At 41.3% G+C, this 19,210-nt stretch overlaps 1 protein-coding gene across 5 annotated transcripts in view; it reads right to left on the reverse strand.

Moving 5' to 3' along the window:
• Nucleotides 1-1,023: 1,023 nt before the first annotated feature.
• The window catches only part of NKTR (natural killer cell triggering receptor), a 53,740-nt gene continuing 35,553 nt past the window's right edge, over nucleotides 1,024-19,210 (reverse strand). For 4 of the 5 annotated variants that reach the window (XM_078073037.1, XM_036080252.2, XM_036080254.2 and 1 more), the window contains 8 exons: nucleotides 18,985-19,140; nucleotides 14,176-14,263; nucleotides 13,575-13,720; nucleotides 9,427-12,297; nucleotides 6,744-6,839; nucleotides 5,948-6,004; nucleotides 5,328-5,429; nucleotides 1,024-3,838 (listed from right to left, as the gene is read on the reverse strand). In XM_078073037.1, coding sequence (XP_077929163.1) covers nucleotides 3,751-3,838; nucleotides 5,328-5,429; nucleotides 5,948-6,004; nucleotides 6,744-6,839; nucleotides 9,427-12,297; nucleotides 13,575-13,720; nucleotides 14,176-14,263; nucleotides 18,985-19,140 — 3,604 coding nt within the window. In that variant the 3' untranslated portion in view covers nucleotides 1,024-3,750. Of the gene's footprint in view, nucleotides 3,839-5,327; nucleotides 5,635-5,947; nucleotides 6,005-6,743; nucleotides 6,840-9,426; nucleotides 12,298-13,574; nucleotides 13,721-14,175; nucleotides 14,264-18,984; nucleotides 19,141-19,210 lie in introns of all 5 variants that reach the window. The other variant, XR_013448150.1, reaches the window with a different exon arrangement.

Consider the following 19,210-nt stretch of genomic DNA (forward strand, 5'->3'; position numbering starts at 1 on the left):
TGGAGTCCAGGCTCTTCCAGCGTGTGAGGCGTGGCTTCCAGGCCTCACCTGGCCAGCTAATTTGCATCACTAGCATGGCAAGTTTCTCTCTATGCCAACTACAGCTTCCTCTCCCTTCCCAACAGTGATGCCAAGCCAGTTTTCATGGTCACTTGTGATAGGGGCATTTTTCTTGAATTCTCTTAGCTCTTATTTAATGCCCAGCTAATTCAGAACAGCCAAGACCAAAGTCCTTGACACATTTCCCTCCAGTACTGCCCAGCTGATCAAAGCGATCATTATCAGAATATGAACAAAATGCTGGAGCTCACTAAAAAGGAACCTCACTTGGGGAGTTCCCTACAGCAAAGAGGCTGTAATTTTCTTTAAATTTTAGTGCATCTAGATCTGACTATTGTCAGGGATTCTGACTTGGGGGTCTACCGTTAATTCTGAAAACTGAATCTCTGCAAGTCTGAGAGAGGTTATGTTGTATTCACAAAGAAAATACAAATTCCTCTGAGTTCTGAGGAGAACAAAGTTAATTGTACTTGCCCTGCAAATTCTCATGTGGACACTAAAAATATCACCAAGAATGTTCTCTCTAGGAGCGAGTGATATGTGCCCAGCGAATGTCAGGGAGGGAAGTGTGGGGCTGTCGGTGGTAGAGCTGGTAAGTGCGCTGTCCCTAGGCAGCAGCTCCCAGATGAGACGGGACCTACTCCTTCCTCGGCAGAGACATCTGTATGCAGGTCACCTCCGCGGAGTGACGACAAAGCCGGGAGGAAATCCGGAGTTTGCAAGGGAAGAGAGACCAAGCACCATCAGTGCTTCCCTGGGGAGGTGAACATCTTGATCTCTGCCTGAGGTTCCCTCCAGCTCCACCTCATGCCCCACCACTAACACTCAGCGACAGGATGAAAATGAGCTGCCAAAATGAAGTCTCTTTACTGGCTGGGTCAGCAAAGGGACGCAATGGCTCCTTTTTCCATTTCAGAAAGATCTGAAGTCTGGATGGGTAAAGAAAGATGAAACAGGCACAGATTTAGACTAAGTATATATTTTAATTTCTACAAGGTCCCCCTTTCAAGTTTTAGGAACATTTAAATGAAGTGTATACAAATTAGACATTGCCAATATGTACAAAAGTATTTTCTACAGGTTTGAACAATACCAGCTATATCATGTTTCATTTGCAGTAAACAAGACGTTACAAAAACAGTCCAATACATTTTCTATTAAGAAGCACAATACACAACATAATTAAATTGTATTAAAAAATAACTTAAAATACAGAACAATCCCCTCTAGGCAGAAAAGCTATTTCTGTAGTTCATTCAGTAAACACAATTGAATGCTGCGGCTGAGGGCTGTTCTTTTCCACGGAGGAAACAATCGAGGCTTCCAGGGCCCACCTTTTTTGGGATGAAAGTCCCCCCGGCCGCCCCGGAAGTGGGCAGTTATTGTCTGGGGTAGGCAGGGTTCTAGGACGGCCCGCCCCACCCGCACCCCTCGCTTTGTGCCCCGATCCGAGCCTGTGCCTGTGCAGTCACTCCTGTGATTATGCTATGTTCTACGGCAGAGCCAACCTAAAAACAGGGAGACTTGATCAGTTGGCTTGATCTAATCACACGAACCTCAAAAATGAAGGAGGAAGGCAGAGGGATGGGAAGGCCACTGAGGGTTTGAAGATGGAGGGGAACGGGCAAGAAGGAATGCGAGCAGCCTTCAGGAGCTGAGGGAGAAGCCTCCGGCTGACAACCAGCAAGGAACCAAATGAACTTGGAAGTAGATGCTTCCCCAGAGCCTCCATAAAAGAATGCTGCCCTGCTGACCCTTGATTTCAGCCTTGTTGAGACCCTGAACAGAGAATCCAGCCATACTGTGCCAGACTCACAAGCTACAGAACTGTGAGCTAAGAAATGGGTGATGTTTTAAGCTGCTAAGTGTGGGGTAATTTGTTACATAGCAGTAGAAAACGAATACATTGTCCAAGGGTAACTTTTCTTAACCTAATTAGATTTGGCAGTTTCTGTTTGAGTTCTGAATGTAGGGTTTTTTTCACGGAGTGTTACAGGCAACTTGAAAACCCTTCACATGAATCATGCATTGTTCTGTACTCACTAGGAAGTACGTCTGTTTGACTTGGGTCTTTTCCTAATGCACTCTCGTCTATCAACCTGGCAAACAGCTGACCATTTAACCCTGTTTATGAACCTTTTATGGGTGATGGTTTTAATATATCCAAGGTCACCCCTCCACCCATCAAGGTTGTCAGATCCCTCCAACTGAGGGCTCTTTCCCCCTTACCAAGTACCCCAAGCAAGGCCTGGGGAGGGTGGAGCAGAGTTCCACATCAAACATCCAATATGAATTTCTTCTGCACAACTGGCTTAAACTGGCACTAAGGTGATTAAGTACACTTGGGGGAAAAAACTCAAAGATTAAAAAAACCCCAAAACCAAAAAACACCAGTTTTTACAGGTCAAACCATTTTTGGAGGAACCACCCGAAACTGAAAAAGTGTGATTTGTGCAGTCCTGTACACCCCTCTTCCCCTGGACTTATCATGTCGTGTGAGCTTCACGGAGTCAGAGTGGGTCACAGCGGAAAGAAGACAAACGTGCTGGTGCTTAGAACAGCTCAGCCGCTGTTGTGGTAGAGCTCCCTTAACCTGAAAGACTGGAAAGCCCTCCAAAATGTCCCCGGGATGTGGCAGTGAGGTCTGGCGGTACCCTGAATTCTACTCTTCAATCCGCTCTCCCAGAGGCACGTGTGCCAGTTCTGTGCAGCAAGCCCGAGGGGCCACGCGACCCTCTGTGCCAATCCTGCCTGTTCCAGGGGGCCCCAAGCCACACCTGAGCTTGAGAGAAACCCTCCAGATACTTAAAGTGAATATAGCCCAGAAGGAACCATGCCTGGTGCCAGCAAATTAAAAAAAAAAAAATCACTTCTCTCTCTCCTCTGAGATTCTAATGTAAAGTATACTTGAAGAGGCACCAAAAGGTACCGAGCACCCAAAGATGAACCGGAACAGAATTGTTTTTTACAATCTAAACTTCTGATAGTATTTATTAAAAAGCACATAAAACATTAGGGCCTTAGAGACAGTGCAGGTATTTATAGTTAAGGCTGATTTATTCTTCCCAACCTCACCCGCCAGCCTGGAGTAATACAGACGGTGGGCTGTATGATGACCACTTCCCTGACCCTCTGAGACCACCAAGAAGGAAGGAATGAGTTAAGAACTCCAGAGCCACTGCCTTAAGACTCCTGGCTACCATCAGTATCGATTCTGGGTGGTTTGTTTCTAAGAGCACATATGCATAAGACGGTGTAATTGGTATATAAATATTTGGCCACCTTTAGCAGTTCTTCACAGTTCTGGGCTTGGCAGCATATACGCTAAAACCTGAAAAACGGGCAAAAATAATCTGTATTCTAAGGAATACATGAGATGGAAAGAAATAATCTGTCTAAAATAATATTGCAAATTATACTTAAATTTCATGATTTCTTGATTCAAGAAAATGAAATTCATTCCCAAAGTTGGCTACTGTAAAATGTGGCATAAAAATATTTTTAGGAGACATATCTGTATTTTAAATTCTGTGCACATGTAAATGGACAATAACAATTAAGAAGTGCCTATTTTCGAAACTTATTTCTAATGTTGAAATAGAACAACAGACTGCCATTAAGTTTCTTAAACTTTTAAGTTACCAGATATTTACAAATAAGATATAATTTGTATCAAAAAAGGGGACATTTTCAACTATATGTGCTGCTTTCACTGGGGCTCCGGTGATGAGAGTAACTTCGGTCACTTTCACTGTCAGAGCCGTAAGATCTACAACTCCTGTGTAACAGAAGAAATATACAGACACCTTTTAACTTCAACCCTCTGAATTCCTCTTGAAGCTTCTTTTTTGATACGAGTGGCTTGAAAGCAATACTGATGTGGCATAGCACAGTGGGTGGACGAGTGGGGTCCTGATGGTGGCAACAGTGTAGACTTTTCAAAGATATTTTAAATGACACATGGCAGTAATATCAAGATTAAGATAAAGAAACATCGCATCTTGGGAAATTACTTGAAATCCACTCATGCAAATGAGAATAATTTTCCATGTTACCCAAAATGAACATCAATATTTAATTAGACCGAGGAAGCAAGGGATAAAAAAAGGTACATGAAGAGTTTCATTAAAAATATGGAAACCAAAATGGGGATCCCATGAGGGGTGAAGGTGGGGAAGACATGGACAGGACCACTGGGACACTGCGTCAAGAGGACCTGGCAATGGTCACCAGTTATTTTGAAAAATATTCAGGGAGCCAGTCACTTTGCTAGATGCTAGGGACATACACGGTAGACCAAGTATAGCTTCCTGGGGCTCAAGGACCACACAGAATAGTGGACAAGGCAAACAGGGCACACCGCAGGGAGGCGGGGGTGGTATAACTCAGGGTTATCAGTCAGGACGGCCCCCTGAGGCAGCGGGTTGCAGCTGAGACCTATAGGGTAGGTAGGTGGGAACTGGCCATTTCAAGAGGTGTGTGTATCTCCAGGCAGAAGGACAGGTTCTAGCACATTAAAGGAGGGAAGACAGAAAAGCCCCAGCTGGAGTTGGTAGGCGGAGAGGCCTTACATGGGATGCTAAAGAGGCTGGACCTGCCCCTCTGGGCGGTAGGAAGCCCTTCAAGAGTTTCAAACAAGGGAGGTGTCTAGATCACACTGATATTAGACAAGGATCACTGACTGTAGCTGCAATGGATGGGGGAGGGTAAGACCAAAAGCGACCAGGAAAGGGACATTACAAAAAGTCGCCATTAAGACTTTGGCAGTAGCAGCCCAAATAGGTTATATAAAATGTAATATCTATAAATATCTGTAATACATAAAAATATATTTTTACTAAAACTGATGATATAAACCTCAACCCTGCTGTTGAAGCAAATGATGACATTTTAGTATACTTTTTTTTTAATTTAAAAAACTAATAAATTGGTTTTGCTATTTTTAGCAAGTAGCCCTATTTAAAGGAGTGGGGCTTGGTCTGGGTGGCCTTCTCTCTTTACTCCTTCCAAAGAAACTCTTTGTCCAAGGGTATGTAAATATTACGGAATCCATTTTAGATTCAAACACGAACAATAACCAACAAACCTGACCCAGCAACCCTTAATACAAAAGCCACCTCTAGGAGATGCCTGGGGGTTGCTGAAACTCAAGAGGAATAAGTATTTCTGACCTCGGAAGATTACGCTTTCTCTTCTACGAGCCGTGTGTCACCTCCCACACCAAGTGCCCACAGTACCTTGCAGTAACCTGAAGGAGGGAGACGCACCTGGATCGCCTGCTGTACCTTCTGCCTCGGCGGTAACTGTCACTCCTCTGGCTTCTGCTGCGACTCCGACTCGTGCTGTAGTAGCTATCGTAAGTGCAGGACCTGCTCCAACGGTAACCACACACACTTAGTCCCCACTCCAACACTCACAGGCTTCCGTTTCTTCTTACGGTCTCTTCAGTGTTCTCTGAGGACAGGGGCACTCTATGACTGTGTGAGGACACATGTGCACAGCAAGTACTGGAGACGTTTAACAAGTGCCCCAGTGAGACTTACCGCATGAAACAGAAAAATGTTCATTTCTTTTCTGCATTGAAAAATATCACAAAGTTAACACTGACTTAGTCTGACCGAATCTGGTGGATCTTCGGCAATTATATTCAATAAATACCTGCCATTACAACTGGACATCAATTGTCACTCTGACACCAGAGTACAATGGGCCAACAGATAAAAGCTGTCAAAAAAACCTCACGTAGATAGGAGATGATTTCATGAAACAAATACATGTGTTTAAATTTTTCAATAGACTACAACACTTTTTAAAAGGGAATGAAGGGTTTTTAAAACAAGGCCTTTCAATTCTGCCCCCACAGGTGGTTCCCACACCCTGTCCGTACCTGGACCGACTATGGGGGTCGTACGAGCTGCTCCTGGATCTGCTCCTGCTGGATGTCCTAATAGGAATCACATGAGGGACCATCATTTTGTGGCTCAGGACAGGTTATATCAAAAATCTAGACTTTTATTTGCCCATCAAGGAAAAAACACAATGAAATCCAGTAGGTGTATTTATTTCATTTCTTTATCAAAAATATGTTGGATTTTTTAAAAGCATGTTGGATTTCATTCTGATTAACTTTTGTTCTTCTATGAGGTGCACATAGCAAAGTCACTGGGGAGGTTCTAACTGGGTGGGGAAGGGAAGTCTGCACAGGTCAGATACTTGCAGGTAAAGATGAAGCTGCAGCAGTGGAAAATACCTCAGAGGCAAAAGAGGGTTTGATGAAGCTGGGAGAAATACAAACCTGGGGTCACCCCCCCACATGCTCCATCCCGTGGCCCCCTACTAACCAATCAGTCCTCCTATCCCAATCCCTAACCCAAGCCAAGAGGTGACTGCAGATATGAACTGAGGTCAAGGAAGATATACTGGAGGTCGGGGGTGGGGAGATAGTGGGCAGGGCCTTTTTAAAAGATTTCTACTGCTTCTCTTTCCTCACTCTGATAAGATCACATCCTGAGGATAGCCAGTGAGAATCTGACAGTTCCTAGAAAGAAACAACTAGACGACAGGCCTGTCTGGTATTCAGCAAAGACAGGATTCTTCTCAAAAGCTCCCCCACTCTGCCTGTGCAGGCCTTGAAAAGCAGACAGGATGAAGACCACGCGGCAGGGTGGGGCTCCCACACTCACCTATGACTTTTGTAACTGCGGTAGGAACTGCTCCGGCTTCTTGTGCGGCCTCTGCTGTACCATCCTCTGCTCCGACTTCTAGAATAGCTTCTTGATCTACAATTGAGAGTGAAAAAATATAATTATGTTAACTCACCATGCTGTTCAAATGATTACTAGTAGGACAGGAAGGGGAGAACACAACAAGGAAAGGTCGTTCACAAACTCTTCATAGCGGGTTTGACAGTGACAGCTAATGAAGGTTTAAATTGAACAGAATGAAATAAGCCAGAAAAGGCTGGTAAAGGTGTATTCACTGGAGTCCTACTTGTAAGACCAGAAGAAGAAATAATCCAAAGCTCCACTAATGATAGAATGGGGGGGGGGGGGCGCGCAGAGAAATTCAGTAAAATACTCTCAAGTAGGAAAATGAAGTACAGCTACATACATCAACAGAGACATCTCTTAGAACATAGTGTTGAGTGAAAAATGCATAGATAGAACATGTATGTAGGTATGCATATCTGTAAAGATTTTGTTTGAAGACATGCAAAAACACTGTATACAAATAGAAATATCTGTGGCAAAACTAAAGAACAACAACAACAAAGGGGTGCCTGGGTGGCTCAGTCGTTAAGCATCTGCCTTCAGCTCGGGTCGTGATCCCAGGGTCCTGGGATCGAGCTCCACATCGGGCTCCCTGCTCAGCGGGAAGCCTGCTTCTCCCTCTCCTACTCCCCCTGCTTGTGTTCCTGCTCTAGCTCTCTCTGTCAAATAAATAAATAAAATCTTTAAACAACAACAACAACAACAACAAAACTACAAAAAAAGTTTATAATAATGTTTAATTCTAGGAGAGAAGAGAGAAAGTAGGGTGGCATTGAGTAGTAGGGATATATCAGGTATGTCAAAGCTCTATTTTTTAAAATCTACATGACATTTTAAATTATTTATTTATACCTAATCATTTATTTTTTTTAATCTACTTAGTATTTAATAAAACAAGGAACTTAAGTAGTACAATTCTGCCCCTCTGCATTCACTTGGCTCCCCACTCTTCTCCCCCAATTTTCTGTCATTTAGGACAGAACGATATCCCTATGTCTAGGCTACTTATGTAACATCTTCAAAGGTTTTATTTTATTTACTATGTACTTATGTTTTAGAAGACATGATCTGCTTCCAGTTTATCTACAAGAGAATGAACGCATTATGTTCTAGTAAGATTCTAGTCATTTACTCGACAAACAATTATAGAGCAGATTCTGTGAGGTAACAGAAAGATGAGTAGAAAATGGTCCCAGACTTCAGTGAGTTCACAGCCTAGTAGGGGAGGCACGGCCAGGTGAGTAACCAAAACAGGGAGGCAAGGTTAGCTGTCTGGTCTACTACCCATTAGCTGCATAACTTAAAGCAAATTCCTTAGGCTTTCTAACCCTGTCTTCATTTATTACATGAAATGCCACCCACCCCAAAGGCAGCGGTAGGAAGCTAAATGAGAGTGGCCAGCATCACCAGCAGCTCAGAACTGTCAGAGCATGAATGGAAGGCAGATGTTAAGCAGACAGGGGGGCTAAAGTAGCTCAATTGTGCCTGCATCTAGGAATATGAACCTAGAGAGAAAAGGCCAGGATTCACCAGGTCTCTGGGCCTGCTGGGATTCAGGGCAGGAGGAAAAAGAGCCCGCAACACAAGCATGGAATGGTCTGAGAGGGACGAAGAGAGCTAGCTAGCAGGTTCCAGGAGGGCCAAAGGGACTGAAAACATGCCCTGGCACTCATGCGAAGGAAGTACCTGAAAATAGCCCTTTTAGGAAGATGTGGGGGAGGGAAGGCACAGAAGACAGACTGCAAGCAACTAAAGAGTAAATGGGAAACAGTTATTACAGATGGCAAATGTTGTTTCCTATCTTTAAAGAAATCCAGGTGAGAAAGGGAAGATAAATAGCTAGAAAGGGGGGGAAAAAACCCCAAAGATTTTTACTATATTATTAGGCTCAAGTGATGAAAAACAAGCACAATATACTAAGGGATATGAGCAATTAAGAGATAGTGAGGTAAAACCATGAAATATTTACAAGGAAAAAAAGGAATACAAATTACTTATTAACTTCATATCACCATCACTGATTTTGTAAAAATTCTCATTCTCTGCACAATCCAGTCTATGCTGATGACAAAAGTTAGATGCAACCTGAACCAAAATAAATAAATTTTTACCATGCCCCTTCCCGCTAACCCTTGAATAAAGATCAACTAGATGCAGGTCTTGGGCAGGTTAACTTGGCCTCTCTGGCCCCCACCTTCCACTTGTGTAAAATGGAGAGTTAGATTAATGATCTCTAAATCCTACATAATTCTGTAAATTCAGGATTTCCTTCTAAGGCATCACTGAGAGGTGGGAGAGCAGCGTCACACCGTTAGAGAGAGAGACTTGCCACCTATCACGGCAACTCATTTCTACCGCCAGAGAGCTTTAACTGACAAGCAATAGTTTTTGACATTGAGCCCACATTTCTTCGCCTAAAATCCCCACTTCCTATGTCCTCACAATTGGCTCTTAGTCACACAGCATGAGACTTCCCCTTATTCCCTTCCAGATATTTGGAAATAGTGATCTCGTCTCTAATTCTGGTGTTCTTCCAAGATAAACAGTAACAGACTCTCCTTTGGGGGGGGCGGGGGGAAGAGACTACATTGCTCACCGATAAGATGATGTGGAACTTCGCGATCGACTTCTTGAGTGACTGTAGGAGACAGACCGTGTTCTGTGTCTTGATTTGGTTTCAGATTTGCTTCGAGATCTGCTTGGACTCCGGGACTGGCTATCCCCATCCCGACTAGGCGTCTGCTCATCACTTGAACTCTCCTGATTCCTTGGCCTCCGGTTTAAGCGTGCCGTCTTTCTTACTTCATCAAAGAGAGACCCAGGCCGAACTTTATTTTTGCTTTTAATTTCTATCCTCAAGCCTTGTGGCTTCATCTCAGGAGCAGCAGTCAGTGCCTTCACCTCCGTGGCGCTGGCCGTGGGGGCCGTCGGTACCGCCAGGTTCCCCACCCCTTGCAGGGGCTTCCATTTGTTATCCAGGAGGCCCATCTGGCTCTTCTCAGCCGCCTCTCTCTTCACGGCGCTTTCTGTGGCGCTGGCCAGGCTAGCAGGGCTGCTGTCCCGCTTCCCCACGTCCGCCATCGTTTTGCTTTCCTGTTTTCCCTCCTCTGTCTCAGGATGCTCTGCGTGCATATCCTGTTGTAGAACAACGTTTACGTCTGGGGTGGCAAGCCTTGAATTTCCTAGAGGGGATGCCTCCTTGGCTGGGGAACTCCTATCAGGAGTGCAAATCTCCATGTTGTCATCTGTCTGCAGCACATCCTCCACTCCGCTTGGGGCCCTTTCTGCAATATGCTGAATGCTGGAGGGAGAAGCGGCTCCCTGTTCGTCAGAACTGAAAGCTGTGGGAGAAGCACCCAGTTTACTATCCTCTTTAGTAGGCTGCCCAGTATCTGATGAAGTCATGATGAGATTACATTTACCTGAAAGGCGGCCCTCTTCGCAGGACCTCTCGGTGTGCGAAATGTTTTCTTTCATGGTCTCACTATTTTCAGAAACTTGTTTTTTCTCTTTTGCCTCTTGAGTAACTTGTTTCTCATTAGTCTCCTCCTCCTCCTCCTCACCAAATTCTAGTGGAGGCTGCCAGTGAAATGCCTGTTTTCGTTTTGGAGCCTTGTGCTTTTTGTCTTTTTTCCCTTTCAGTTTCTCCTTTGCTTTTTTGGTCTGTTCCCGTCTAAGATTTTCCTTTGACCCGTGTTTGTGCTTCCGTGCCTTTCTTGTAGTGTTTTCTGAATTGGAATAGGACCCCTCGGAATCAGAGGTTGAAGACCGCTGCTTACTTGATTTCCAAGCACCATTACCATCAGGCAACGAAGTACTTGCCGAAGACTTTGTTGGGGGTTTGGCTTTGCTGTGAATTTCACCAAACTCTGACTCAGAATCTGACGTAGCTTCACCTTCCTCCTTATCAGAAGATGGCCGGGAAATATTTTTACTGTTTTTGGTTACATCTCGTTCAGAGTTTGACTCAGAGTCCCATTTACTCCCAGCATAATTCTTCCTTTTGGGCTTACTGCCATTTCTAAGGTGATCAGAAAGATTCTCCTTCAAGGCCCTTTTCTTTGAACGAGGGCATTCCTGTTCAGGCTTGGATTTCTCTTCATCTCTGTTCTTCTCTTGCTTATTGTTCATTTCCATCTGGACTTGCCTCTCTTTTTCCTGGGCTGACTGTGTAATCTGAACACTTGACTGTTCACTGTCCGAAGAATAATCTAAAGATGACCTGCTTTCGCTATACTTCCTCTGACTCGAAGATTTGTCTCTGCTTTTCACATATTTATTGCGAAGTCTCTTCTCAGAGCTGCTGCTGTGCCTCTTATTTGAAGTGTTACTTTTTTTCCCATTGGATCTAAATTTTCTCTTGGCTCGTCTTCCATCATCACTGCTAACAGAAGAGTATGACGATGATCTACTACACTGTGAACGATCACTGTATTTATTTCGTGAATGAGATCTAGATGAGGCAGACCTAGATCTTGAATGTGAACTAGCTAGACTTCGTGACCTTGTGTATGATCTGGAATAAGATCTACTCCTAGAAGATCTGCTCCTTGACCTTGGTGAACTTTCTGAACTTCTATCACTGTATTTTGAATAAGCACTCCGATCACTTTCTGAATTTTTTTCTCTTTTATGGTAGGATGATGAACTTCCAGTGTCTTTGATATTTGCTAAACTGTAAGTGCTTTGGAGGGGCAGCAAATGGGTTGTTTTAGCTTTCATTTCCTGAATTCGCTCATAAGAGGGCTTCCAGGGCTTCTGTCCCGGCTTCCACCTTGAAGGAGGGGGACTGTCACTCAGTGGTATTACAGGAATATTTTCCGCTACCACTGGTTGTACTACGACGTTTTCATTTTGTGGCACTGTTGCTCTTAAAGGTTCCGTTTTAACTGGCTTATTTTCACTTAACTGAGAGGTTGTTCGTCTTGGTGATTTTGATGCTGTCCTTTGGTGCCCTGACTTGGAAGTAGATCTGGACTTTGATCTACTTCGAGAATGTGATGAGGATTTTGATGGAGTCCTTGATCTTGAGCTTCCTCTAGAATAAGACTGCGAGTGAGATTTAGATCTGTAGGAGTCTCTGCTGGAATGGGTTGAAGAGCTCTGGTCACCCTTATCAGATTTAGACCAGTCCCTCTTTGATGAGTGATGAGATGATAACGAGGAAGAACGAGATCTCCTTTCTCTGTCACAAGAGGATTTCATTCTTCGGGTGGAAGATTTTGAGGATTCTATGTCTGATGGTACAATAATCCTTCTCTTCTTGGTCTGCTTGTGTCTTCTGCAACGTTTCTGCTTTTTAGCTTTCTTTTTATGTTTAACCTTTTTCTCTTTCCTGCGTTTTTTATGGTGACCGTCGGAGTGTCTTGCTGTACTAAGGTCTGAATAATATCCATTATAGGACCACGATCTGGATCTCTGGGACAAGCTTCTCTCATCCCATCGGCTTGAACAGGGGTCACTTAATCTATTGAAAAGAATACAGTATGCATGCAGTTATTTACAAGCATGTTTTCTAGGCTTTAAGTTTAAAACACATTTGTTGTCAATACAAAAGCATTGACAAAAGCCTAGTTAAGAACAAAGTACTGACTCCATCAACACTTTAAGCACAAGTAGGAAGGATACATCAAGGGGTGACAGGCCTCATCTTGACCTCATAATTTCAGAGATACACACTGACAACTACTAACAGATTCACTAATAAAAGGATTTTTTAACTAAGCAAAAGATTTCAAATTTGACAGAAAAACGGTTTTGAACCAAACCAAACCAAGAGCACTGCTGATATACTGAGTTCCTTGGCTAGGATGTTCATGACCCTCTGGCTCCGGGAACAATTTTTGAGGGAGAGTCAAATCAAGTTCCCAAACAATTCTGTTGATTCCCTGCAGATACAGGACAGCTGCCTGAACTTTAAAGAGGAAGTCTCTTAAAAAGCTAGCATGACTATTATTTTATTTCAGCTTCATAGAGGTAATTAAGACTTTCTCTTAAGGTTATAGTTAAATCACCTCCTACAGAAATTGAGGAATAAGCACATGAAAATAGATGCAGGCTTTACAATCTTAGTGGTAATGGGTAATGTGAGGGCTCAAAATAGAGAGTTCTCTATACCACTGTGTCTAAATCACTCTCACATAGCAGACGCGTTCCCTCTTCCGACTTCTAACCATTCTCCTGGACACCCACAGAGGAGAAGAGACTACTACCATGAACAATTATAGAGGGGTCCCATGGTGTTATTTTTCACTAGCTATTCTGAAGCCAGCCCCATTTCTACAAGAGATATTCTGCTGTGGGGTGTTACAGAGGGTAAGAGAAGGGTACACTTCTGAAGAAGCAACAGTCCGTGGGGTCAGAAGTTAATGCACATGCCAGGTACAGATTTTCCTACCTACCAATTCATTCATCAGTGACTAAGAGACCTGGCTAGGAAAGAATCTGCTATATGATTTTTAGGTCCTGATTATTTCTAAAATTGTACAAGATATCTTTGAGAGATTCAGTAGGTTTATAGTTTTGTGAGGGAAGACAGAATTCTGATTTAAAAGCACCCTGAAGCCAATCAGCCCTCCTACTTAATAGCTCTCTTTTTGCCAAGTATTCCCAAAGGCATTCTCTTTGGTCACAGTCGCACTTTAAATGTTAAGTCTTTAATGAAAAGTCCAGAAGTAAGTCTCTAGCCTCTTAACACTCAAAATATAGTAGACACAGGATTGTGCTCATACTCAAAGCTCTTACTTATCTCCTTTACTCCATTTTTCTCCACTAGGTGGTCTGTATGCTCTTAATCTCTGCATTTCTTCTTTCCAGTGAGGAGGAGTTTCACTGCTATCATCATCGTCTGATTCAGAACATGACCTTGATCTTGGAGGAGTGTGATAGCGCTTCAAAAACAAAGATAGGAATAACTGTTTTTAAAATACTGCTCAATTACAGTCTGCTATAGGACAGAGTCAGGTATAAAACCCAATCTCAGATGCCACTCAAAAGCAATAATAATTCAAGTACAAAAGGATGATATGAAGTTATGTCATGACAATATAAGACACCAAAAGAAATGGGATTTTTTCTTAAAGTCCTAATGATTACATTAATTAGCCTAGACTATTCAACATACTAAGATTTCTCAACATACTCACTCACTGTTTCACATGTCATTTCATACTTAAAATGCAGCAATAAATTTTGATCTAATAGCAGTATCTTCATATACCTATGGAGAATACAACTAGCTCCTTGAACAGATCTTGGATTGTACCTAAAATTAAAGCTAGGATTTTGCCTATACTGCTTACTTAGATAAGTAATTTGAAAAAAAGAAAAGTCTTAACACACATACAATTGTGCCCCTTCCTTTAATCTTCCGTCCAGATTTTGATACAGATGGTTTTTGATCACTTACAACAGGTGTAACATCAGGAATCTTCCTGGAAAAGAAGACTGAAAATTAAAAATAAGCAAATGCTGGGCAGTTTTCTCAATATTTAAATGCAAAATTTATGCTCCTATAATACAAAGTCATTTCATTTAGATCCAACACTTTTGCAGAATGAGGCACTCCACATAACCTGATTTTCTAGGCAAACTCTTTAAATGCCAAACCTTAAAAAAAAAAAAAAAAGGGTAACTCAATTGGGTAGAAATGTATGTATGATACTATGCATCTTTTTAAGCATAGTACTACTTTTAAACAAAATCCCTTTTTACCTGTCTCTTGTCAAAAACAGTGATGTTCTAAGGGAATCCTAAGGTATTTCTGACTCTGATGCTTAAATTGTTTTTAAAACTATATTTTGTTATTTTATTTTATATTTTTAATAACTCATTTGTCTTCCCCACTCTACAATAAGCTGCCCCTCCTTCAATGCTCTGAATCTGCTGCCTTATGGTAATTCTAAGAGTACAGAGTTTGTGGCAGCTAGTCCTCCATGCATGAGAAGTCTTCATACCTCAAGTTTTTTACCTGTTACTAACATGATGGCTAGCTCTTATTGAGTACTTACTATGTGTCAGACATTATGTTAATAAGCATTTTTAACATAACTGAGTCAAATGTATGTAATGTAAAGCTGGCCATTTTAGCCAATTTTAAGTGTACAGTTCAGTGTCTTAATTACACTGATGTTGTGCAACCATCACTACTATCTTTCTAAAACTTTTTCATTACCCCAAACCCAAACTCCACCCATTAAGGAATACCTCCCCATCCCTGCAAATTCCCTCAGCCTCTGGTAACCTCTAATTTATGGCCAAATAACATTCCATGATGTATGTACACATCACATTTTGTTTATCCAACCATGTGTTGGTAACTTGGGATCTGTCTCTTCCTTTTCGCTACTGTGAATACGCTGCAATGAGCACTGACATACAAATATTGTTTCATTTTCTATTTTCAATTCTTTTGAATATATACCTACCCATGGAATTGCCTGGTTACGTGGTAAATCTATGCTTAACTTTTTGAGGAACAACCAAACTATTTTCCCCAATGTCTGAATCATTTCAGACTCCTGCCACCAATGTATAAGGATTCCAATTTCTCCATACCCTTGCTGACACTAGTTTTTTGGGGTTTTGTTTTAAATTATAGCCATCCTGGTAGGTGAGTATTATCTCACTGTGGGTTTGATTTGTATTTCCCTAATGACTAATGATGTTAAGCATCTTTTCATGTGCTTGCTGGCCTTCTGTATGAAACGTCTATTCAAATGCTGTGTCTATTTTTAAATTGAGTTGTTTTTTTGTTATTGTTGTCCATGCTTTTGGTGTCAAATGTAAGAATTCACTGCCAAACCCAAGGTCATAAAAATTTACTCCTATGTTTTCTAAGAGTTTTATAGTTTTAGTTCTTATATTTAGGTCATGGACCCATTTTCATTTTTGTGTATGATGTGAGGTAGGGGTCCAACGTTACTCTGTTGCATGTGGAAATCCAGTTGTCCCAGCACAAACATTTATTGAAGAGACAGACTTCTTTCTCCACTGAATGGATTTTGCATCCTTTTCTAAAATCAATTGGCCATACATACTGCTGCAGGTTTATTTCTGGACTCTCAATTCTATCCCACTGGTCTATATATCTTTATGCCAGTACCACACTATTTTGATGACTGTAGCTATGTGTTAAGTTTTGAAATCAGAAGGTGTTGAGTGCTCCAACTTTGTTCTTCTTTTTCAAGACTGTTTTGGCTATTAGGGGCCCCCTACAATTCCGTATGATTTGATATTACTTTTCCATTTCTGCAAAAAGGCTGCTGAAATTTGATAGGGACTGCATTGAATCCAAAGCTTGCTTTGAATAGTACTGACATCTTATCAATATTAAGTCTTCCAACCCATGAACATGCAAGGTCTTTCCGTTTATTTAGGTGTAAATATTTTGTAATTTTCATTGTACAAGGCTTTTACCTCTTTAAATTTATTCCTAAGTATTTTATTCTTTTAGATGTTGTTTTAAATAGAATTGCTTTCTTAATTTCCTTTTCAGATTGTTCATTGCTGGTTGTTAACAAACACTTTAAAGGCATTAGCTCACTGAACTCTCATAACAACACTATGAGGTAGGTACTATTAGCATCTTCATTTTAAAGATAGAGAATTTTAAGATTAAGAGGTTACAAATCTTGCCCTAAGTCACAGAAAGAAATGCAACTTCACTCTTAAAGCCAATAGACAGGGTTTTCTAAGCTCCAGGAAATCGGGGTCCAGGTAAACATACAAAAAAAATACAATTCTTCTATAGAAAAATCTTAACTACAAAGTATACGTACAGTTTTTTTCAGTAATTTCATGACATTACTTAATTCTCACAGTGAGATAAGTAGGTACTCTTGGTAGACAACTGTTAACCCCATTTTCCTCATGAAGAAAAAGGACTGAACTTGCCTACACGTGTTCAGCAAAAATTAACGTTTACCTGGGAACCTTTTAGGTACTGGTCCAATGCTACCATCCTCCACCTTCTCCCCAGAACATTCTGATTTGATTTGCTGTATGGCCCAGAAGCTGGTATTTTCAAAAGCCTGCAAATTATTCTAAAGTACCACTAAGGTCGAGAACAAATAAACTAGAGCCAAGTGTGGTACCCAAATTCCGCTAAGCAAATTACTAATGATATGAGTTTAACCGCTGATAAATCAGTAACGTGGCAGGTTCACTATGGCTAAGAGCCCCTGCTTCTTAACCTTGCATATGTTGAGTTCCTGAAGCACAATTATAGCTCCCAAACAACTGATCAAAATCTCAAAGATCCTGATAAAATAGATCAATTGTGCTATCTTTGTATGACACAACTACCAGCCAATTATAATTTAAAGTAATTCTGCAGAAAATAACTTCCATAGATGTTATGTGACCAAAGAAGAGTGATGACCAAACAAAATTATCAGCACTTTTCAGTCACAAATGAAATCACTGCTTTAACACCACCAGATAAGAGAGGTCAGCAAACTTTTTCTGAAAAGGATCCGAGAGTAAGTATTTTAGGATTTGTAGGCCAAGAAGAAAATTAAGGCTATTATTCAGGTACTCAGATAACAAGAAAGAAAACAAATTTTCACTAATGTTTTATCAGTAAAATTTGAAACATGACAACTGAGTATCATTTCTTTGTAATAAAGATCTACTAACGAGAGGAACAGAGTTCTTTTGGAGGGGTGAATAAGCCTGCTTCTCCCTCTCCCACTCCCCCTGCTTGTGTTCCCTCTCTTGCTGTTGTCTCTGTCAAATAAAAATAAAAAATAAAAACATTTCACTTAATTAGGATTCACAGTATTTCCTATCAAAATAGATAATGCTGTTCATCCGGTAATGCTGATCTGTAATGAGCTTGTACATATTTTATCTTTAAAAATACCTTCTCGCCTACAGGGGTGGTATGTGCAGTGCCTGAAATCCTGGAGAGCTGCAAGGGCATCGCTGCGATGCCGCTTGCACCAAGCAGCTGTGTGAAGCAACAGAGCAGCCCATACAAACCGCCACGACGACGCAAGTAGGCTGCTATAGCACAGGACAGCCCTTCTGTATCTTCTTACAGTGAACGAGTGGATGCAGCTGTGTTCCAGTAAAACTTTACGCACACTGAAATTCGAGTTTCATTTAATTTCCACACGTCACAAAATACTACTCTTTTTATTTTTTCTACAACATTTTATCATGCAAAAACCATTTTTTTAAACCTCACAGGCTATATAAAAATAGGCAATAGACCAAATTTGGCCCACGGACAACACCTGTCATATGACAGAGAAACTGACCTTTCAAGTTTCCTGCCTTTTGAAAGCCAAATAGATTTGATCAATGAACTTGGTGTCTTATATTTTAATAAAAAAGAGTCCCACTAAAATTTAACAAGCCAGAATTTGCAATGAAAACATCAACATGTTAAACTTTTAATTCAAAATACATGCCATTTTATAACAGCTTTTTTAAAATGAGACAATACTAGGCTTTAAAAATGTTTAATGAACTAAATAAGGCCCACCTTATGTAGAAACCTGACTGTAAACAAGGCATGTGCATCATTTCTCAGCCTTCAACAGAACTCTTCATAAGGAACTTATCAATGATTTGCCACATTATGGAATTTTTGTTCAAACAACATTTAATAGTTCTAAACTTGAGGTAACACAAAATATACTACATAGTATTTTTTGAGGCCAAATCTAAAGCCACACATTATCTTTCCCAATGCAGAGAACTTATCACTGAGCAAGTTATTAGCAAGAGTCACATATTTATGATGCTAAATTGTACCCCAATCACCATGCAATTAATTTTATACTATTCAAATTGGAACACATTTTATCATTCCATTGAATCCAAACAGTTCAACTGACCCTCTGTTGTGGCAACCAAATCTCACCTCTAATGAAAAGCCAAGAAAAAAAAATTAGTAATGAAATCTTTCCAGAGCTCCAGTTAAGAACTTCTCCCCTGGCCTATGTGCCCAACCCCCTTCCCTACTAGTAGAATGTGAATTCTGAAAGGTAGGGTATGTGTCATTCATTAACCTGGCATCTCCCACAGTATCGTTCAAAGCGCTTTGACTATAGGTCATGCTCAATAAATGAGTGTGGAACCGCAAGGTGCTGATGGAATTATCATTCACAGAAATGAAAACACCAGGGTTAATCACCCTACTTACGGTTCAGGTTCCACGGTGACAAGAGGCATATCTCTTCTCAGTAAAAATCGGTTCTCAGGAACTGGAGGAATCTCCTCTGGGCGGACCACAGGCTTTTCTCTTTTAGCATTTGAATCAACTGACCTTTTTTCATTGGTATCACTCCTCTCTGAGTGACTTAGAGAGAACAAAGCATGCCACCAATTAAAATGTAAAATGTTTGCATTTCAGATAATATTAAAGAACA

Source organism: Halichoerus grypus, chromosome 1, assembly GCF_964656455.1.
Source record: "Halichoerus grypus chromosome 1, mHalGry1.hap1.1, whole genome shotgun sequence".
NCBI lineage: Eukaryota > Metazoa > Chordata > Mammalia > Carnivora > Phocidae > Halichoerus > Halichoerus grypus.